Source organism: Propithecus coquereli, unplaced genomic scaffold, assembly GCF_000956105.1.
Source record: "Propithecus coquereli isolate 6110/MARCELLA unplaced genomic scaffold, Pcoq_1.0 Scaffold69, whole genome shotgun sequence".
Lineage (NCBI taxonomy): Eukaryota > Metazoa > Chordata > Mammalia > Primates > Indriidae > Propithecus > Propithecus coquereli.
In genome coordinates, this window is record NW_012152951.1 from 5,006,649 (window position 1) to 5,012,914 (window position 6,266).

Genomic DNA, 6,266 nt, shown 5'->3' on the forward strand with positions numbered 1-6,266 from the left:
TTACTGTTTTCAGCAAAATGAATGTGCTCCCTGAAACTAATGAGATTTGTGTTTTGTGTTTGTAACCAGCAGAGGTAGCTGACGGTGATGAAAGACTGGACGGAGTTTCTCTACCACCAACAGGTAAATAAAACGCATTTACATTTTCAACCCCCGCTGGAAAATACAGCACGCAAAAATATTTGCATTGAAAATGCTTTGAACACGAGGTGATTGAGCAACTGCTTCTGCAGCAGACACGCAACCCTAGTGTTTGGAGCTTCTCGAGGCCCTGTGTTCAGAGATATTTTTCACATTGAATGAAAAACGTACGAAAAGCTACATTTTTCTCACCCTCTGTTTCATAGTCATAAAAGATCTCCGAAGAGCAAATCCGGGGAAGTATCACATCTTGTCTCTCCAAACCTTTGGACATTAAAAAATATTTTAACATGAAATGAGATTTCACTTTAGAACCGGGATCACCAATTTTGTGTGATCCAGTTCATGCCCACTCTGTCCTCTCCCCACCTCCTCCAAAAGGCCTTGGGGCCCGAAGCAGTTGGTCAAGGATCACCCAGTGAACACTGTGTTTTAACTGAGTCACTGAATAAGCCCACGCCTCCAGCGTGAGTGGCACATTCCTAATAACTCTGCCCAGATCGGCCAAACACAGCCTTTCACTGAAGCATCTGCTGCCCACTGTTGTATTAAGCCATAGGCATAATTCTGACTTCACATTATTTGACTTCTAAGTAACGCTTCTGACCCTGGCCTCCTGCCTGGGTCTTGGTTCAGATCTGAGAGCCGCAGGGACAGGTGTCTGATCAATGAGCCATGTGTTAAGCAGTTTATTCCCTCACTTGGCCTCAGGACTCTTTGTTGACTGCCCTCAAAAGAATACCGCAAGACTCTCTGTCCACAAAAACCCAGACACCCCAAGAAACCCTCTAGCCGAAAAAGCTCAACTCATGTTTTTTCCTCTAGATTTGGGAGGTATGTTTTTAATGAAATTCAGCAAATATTAGTGGAGCATCCAGCTGTGTAGGAACTCTGCTAGGTCATGTGTTCGTTGATAGCACATATCCCAAGATAACAGCAAAAGCCAAGTTCATAGCTACAGGGTGGGCATGTGTTAGTGAACTTCAGAGCGCCAAGAAATCTCAGCCATGTAAGTGACACATTGCTTTCTCTGTCATCGGGTAGCTAAGCAACAGATCGATGGACAAATAAATGAAATGAACCACATAGTGCAAAAAGGACCTGCTTATGTCAAGTTCTTGCCGTATATAGTCATTACATGAAAGGGATTTCTCTTCTTGTTTGGCCGTGTTTCCACATTTGTGAATTAAGAGAATTGAAATGCATAATCTCTATTGTTCCTTCCCAATCTGTCATTCTCTGAATATCGGGGCAACTCATCTCAGCCTTATTCTTGTCACCTCTGGCCTTTTCCCAGTAGATGCATGAGACACTGATCACGGCAATGAAACCGTGGTGGTCAGGGGACCCTCTGGGGGAAACACCAGCCTTTCTAGCTGTGCCTCCAGGCATCTGCACTGCCTGTCCTCCCTGTGTCCTGTGACACAGTGGGCTTTGTCTTATTATTTGAACCCTCCTCCCCTTGAAGTAATACCTTGGCATGTTCCTATCTGAACACGGAGGTGATGTTTCAGATGAGAAAATTGAGCACAGGGGCTGCTAGAAGAGCCTCGTGGAACTGAAAAGAATGTCAAGGAATCTGACAATGAGAAGGAACTTGAGAGATTGTCTAGTCCCATCCCTTCTTTTTATCCAGTCCTTTTATTTTTACAGGAAAAAAGCCCGAGGCCCAGAAACATTAAGTGACTTTCCCAAGGTCTCACAGCTGGTCGATGGCCTGGCCGGAGCCCAGCTCCCTCGACTCCCAGCCATGACAGCGTATAGCCCTCTTATACCTAAGCCAAAGCCAGCTTTCCTCTGCATGTTTCTCAAAGATTCCGAGATGATGGATGTACTAATCCCCTCGAGATTCCATTTCAGTGTCTCAGTCTTCACCATTAGAGTGTTCGTCGTGTAGTCTACTGAAGTTCACTGCAGTTTAAGCTCATTCATTCGAGTCCTTTCTCAAATTTTGCCCAAGGCTGTGAGGTCACGATGAAGAAAGTAGTAGAACCCAACTGCAGGTCTTTCCACTAGACTGCTGATAGATATTGGATACAAATTGCTAAACAGCATGATAAATAAAAACGTTTATATTTAGAAAAAGGGGGAAAGAAGTTGCAGGTTGGTGCTCAAATTTCGTAGTAATAAAATTAAATAATCTTGTTAGTCTAGCATGTCCCTTAATTGCCTCTCTAAAGTAAAACCCCCAGTCTGGTTGGCTTCTTTGAAAGCGCTGCTAGTAGTAGTACCTGCTCCTCACATGTGCGCTAGTTAAGACCGTCGAGTGGTGAATTCCACTCTTCTTGCACATGTAGCTTCGTCCTTGAACTTGAGCTTCCCTGGTTCAAACCACTGGAGCAACCCACAGCCTCCGATATAGACCTTCATTGTCTCTTTTATCTGAGCTGGCAACAGTTAGTCCTTTTCAAAGATTTAACAATGCCTTTATTACCTTTTAAGGCTTTTTTTTCCTTCCAAATTTGTGCGTGTTAGGAAGGGGCAGGGGAGGGGCTGTAAACCCTGAATCAGAAGTGACCAGGGCAGGGTTACAGTCAGATGGTCAAATGACATTTGTTTCCATCCATTAGATTTAAGCAACCTACTATGTGTCGTTTCAAGCTTTCACAAAAATGGATGCAGATTCTATAGTGGAGAAATGTATTTTCTTTCTTTATTTTCCCTCAACCCTGTCCACTAAGCCTTTTTGAGCAGCTACCAGGAACCAGCACTGTGTTGGGTTCTGGTGTCCACATGCCCGCCCTCAGGCTATCGCGGGAGGCAGACGCAGTTACATAAATTCTGCAGCCCAGATGTGCAGAGAGTAACCAAGAAAAGCCACCCAGGAACTGGGAACAATTTGCATTTGAAAAGTATAGAGAAAGTAAAATCGAAACAGTGCTGTCTAAAATTTAAAACGGGGCTTCTGAATTTGAAATAGGGTGATGGCCATCTGGGCTTAGCAATTATTGTCATAAATTGGCATTCTTTTACATACATTTCTTTTTAAAAATTAATAAAGAAAAGTATAAGGAATAACATTTAAATTGATTTTACCCGTCAGAGACAACCATTATTGGATGTTTTTCCCAGACTTTTCTCTATATTTATTTTATTTATACAGTAGAGATGAAACATAAAATTTTGTTTCCTGAGTTTTTTGTTTTTTACCTATCAAGCATTTTTCATTGTATTGCAAATCTCCATATGCCTTATTTTCATAGCTGCATGCTATTGTTTTGCAGGTAAATCATATTTTATCTAGCCATTTTCTATTACTGGACAATATATGGACACACTCTTAACAGTTACACACGTTCGTGGGTTTTCTTGTAAAAAATAATCATTTACAAATTTCTAACTCCTACTGTTGCTCATTTAGTAGAGCGAAAGGCTTGGCTGCAAACTTAGGGACTTCACTCTGAAGCACGGGCACGTCCCCAGTGAGCCCTCGCTTGTCCAGAACGCCCAGCTCCAGCCGTGTCGCTGTCGTAGAAAAGTGTACAGTTCTCCCTTAGAGACGCGGCTCTCCCCCCTTCATTGTCTTGTCTCTGTTGTAGGTAATATATTTGACACCAGGAGAGAAAACACGGAGGACACAGAACCAGGTTTCATTGCCTAGACTTCCCTTTTAGTGACATTGTTCGGTAGCACATTCGGTAGACTCTTCCGTTTGAGTCTCCTCAAAGATCCACGTAGCATTTCAGGTTCCTGCACAATGTGGGTGTTCTGTGAAGCTGGCCTGTCACGTTTGAACAGTTCCATGTACTTTCTCTGTGATATGTGATAATCAAGCCTCCAATTTGGGATAAAGTCTTTAAAAATCATTTTCGGAGTTGATTTGTTATCCTTTAAAAGTCCAGCATACGATCCAGTTAGTTCATTGCCCGTTCTGAAGAAGCGGTTCTCTCTTCCCTGTTTTTATCCAAAACCTCAACGTGCATATATAGAGCCTTAAAGCATATTTATTTTAGTATAAATTGCTTAATGTGGTATATAAAGGAGCATGGCTCTTGTCTGTGCCGAGAGAGCAGTTGTGAAGGCCAAAGTTAATCAGCCTTTCATCAGCTTAGAAGATGAGAACGTTGTTCTGGAAGACAGGAGAGCTCTGACCTGTGAGATGAAATGATTTATGACGTCAGTGCCCCCCAAAATAGCCATTTGTAACCGAGTCAGTGTAAATGACATGAATTTTTAGGAAAGAGAATACTTTCACCTAAGTTGCAGCAATGCAAGGACAAATTAATTAAAAGATAAAAAACTCAGCATAATCAGTTATCTACATGATACCCGACTACCATTTTAACAGATGGTTTCAACTGAGTGGGCCAGGGTTTTGGTATTGTGTGACGACTGGCCACAAATGTCCTTAATATTATATAGTTTATTTGGTTCCTAGTACACTCGCCCTCTACTTGCATAAAACCAACATATGAAAATCTGGATTTATTTTAAAGCTATATCTTGGCGTGTGGATATTTGTTTTACAGAAATATTTACCTCCAGATTTTTTTCTCTAGGAAGATGGTATATTTAAAATACTGTTTTATTTAGAAATACTGTATTCACACCTCATTTATTGTATAAAGCAAACTGCCTTGAATGTTTGACACTTTCCCCAAAGGCCAAAAATTGGCATGAAAGAAATTTGGACTGTAGAGCCACCGGGCCCAGGGTTCAGGACTGCTATGCTGGCGGTTTAACACCTTCCCCTAGCTCTGATTTCATCAAAGCACAGAATGTTAGAGATCAGAGTTACTGTGGAGGCCACTCAGTCCCACCCCTCAGGTGGGGAGGCTGAGGAAGAGTGAGGGTACTTGGTTGCCTGGGGCCACTTAACCCATCAGTGGCCACCCCGGGTAGAATCCGAATTTCCTTACTACCCTGTCCAAGGTACTGAGAAACTAAACCCAGAGAGAGAGAGGGGGGCGCTCTAGGATAAATCAGTATTCCACTAAAGACCAGCTAATCAACTGAAGATGAGGCCAGGCACCTCTGTAGGGTGACAAAAAGCTGGTTTGGGGTGTGGCCTGTGGCAACAGTCTAACTGCTAGACAAGTCACATCTCCTATGTGTGTGTCTTTTATTTTTCTCCTTTTTGAAGCTATAAGGAAGGTTCAGAGAAATTATTTCCATCATACCTTTTAGTTAGCCTTTTCTATCTCTGGCCAGGAAGTAATCCTTCCCCGAAACCAGTCCCTTTGTTTCATCAAGTGGCCTGGAGGAAGCACTGCGAGCCAGGGCTTTTGTTTCTTTGCAGCATATGTTTTAAAATTTGTCTTCTGCCTCCCAGAAGGAAGCCATTTCTCAAGGGAATAGAAAAGATTAATTAGTGACCTTTCACTCTATTAAAATAGGATGACTATGTTGCTAGTAAAGTTAAAAACATTTACCTACAGCTGTGGGTCTGTTAAATATGCACCACCAACCTTCAAAAGCACTTCCTTCCAAGACTGGGCCACAGCTTGGAGCTGTCACTAGTTGAGGAGGGGTGGGGGCTGTTTAGCTCGCAGACGTGTGCAATGGAAATACATATCAATGGAAATACACACTGGAAATACATATCAAAACCACGACAGTAAAATCATATTTTGTAAATTAAAAATTGTTATTTGTGTTTACTTACTGTGACTACTGTTCAGACTTTATTCAGAAATCCCTTTTATAGGCTTTCTTAGCAAAATAAATAAATAAATAAATTCCATATCCTCTGGATAACGTCTCGATCTTCTGTATATATGTTTTATTAATGTGTAAATACTTAGATTTTTTTAAAATGACTATGTTCTTTAAAAAAGAATTCAGCGCAAGGCTAGTTGTGAAAATGGTGTATAACACTGTGTTGTGATGTCAACTCCCAAGATGCTCTTTATGTCCGTTCGGGAAGATTACAATAAATCACTTTAATGGAACACACACGTGTCTTGCCTGTGTGCCCGTCTTCCTGTGTTTATAAGACAAGTTAATGCTGTTCATTAATTAAAAGGTATTTATTAATACTCTGGCGATCTTCCACAGGAGTTATATCTCCTTATGAAGTTAATTTTGAAAAATAACGAAACCAAGGAGATTTGCTACCAGACAAGAGCCTTCGAATGCGGGGAAGTCGCAGGCGCTGTCTGGCGGTTAGATCAATGGCTACAGCA

The 6,266-nt window shown here is 41.8% G+C and overlaps 1 protein-coding gene across 4 annotated transcripts in view; it reads left to right on the forward strand.

Moving 5' to 3' along the window:
- Positions 1-5,684, forward strand: part of BEND7 (BEN domain containing 7) — a 77,588-nt gene extending 71,904 nt beyond the window's left edge. For 2 of the 4 annotated variants that reach the window (XM_012660968.1, XM_012660971.1), the window contains 2 exons: positions 70-123; positions 3,681-5,684. In XM_012660968.1, coding sequence (XP_012516422.1) covers positions 70-123; positions 3,681-3,742 — 116 coding nt within the window. In that variant the 3' untranslated portion in view covers positions 3,743-5,684. Of the gene's footprint in view, positions 1-69; positions 124-1,794; positions 3,103-3,680 lie in introns of those variants that run through there. The other 2 variants (XM_012660969.1, XM_012660970.1) reach the window with 2 other exon arrangements.
- The last annotated feature ends 582 nt before the right edge of the window (positions 5,685-6,266 follow it).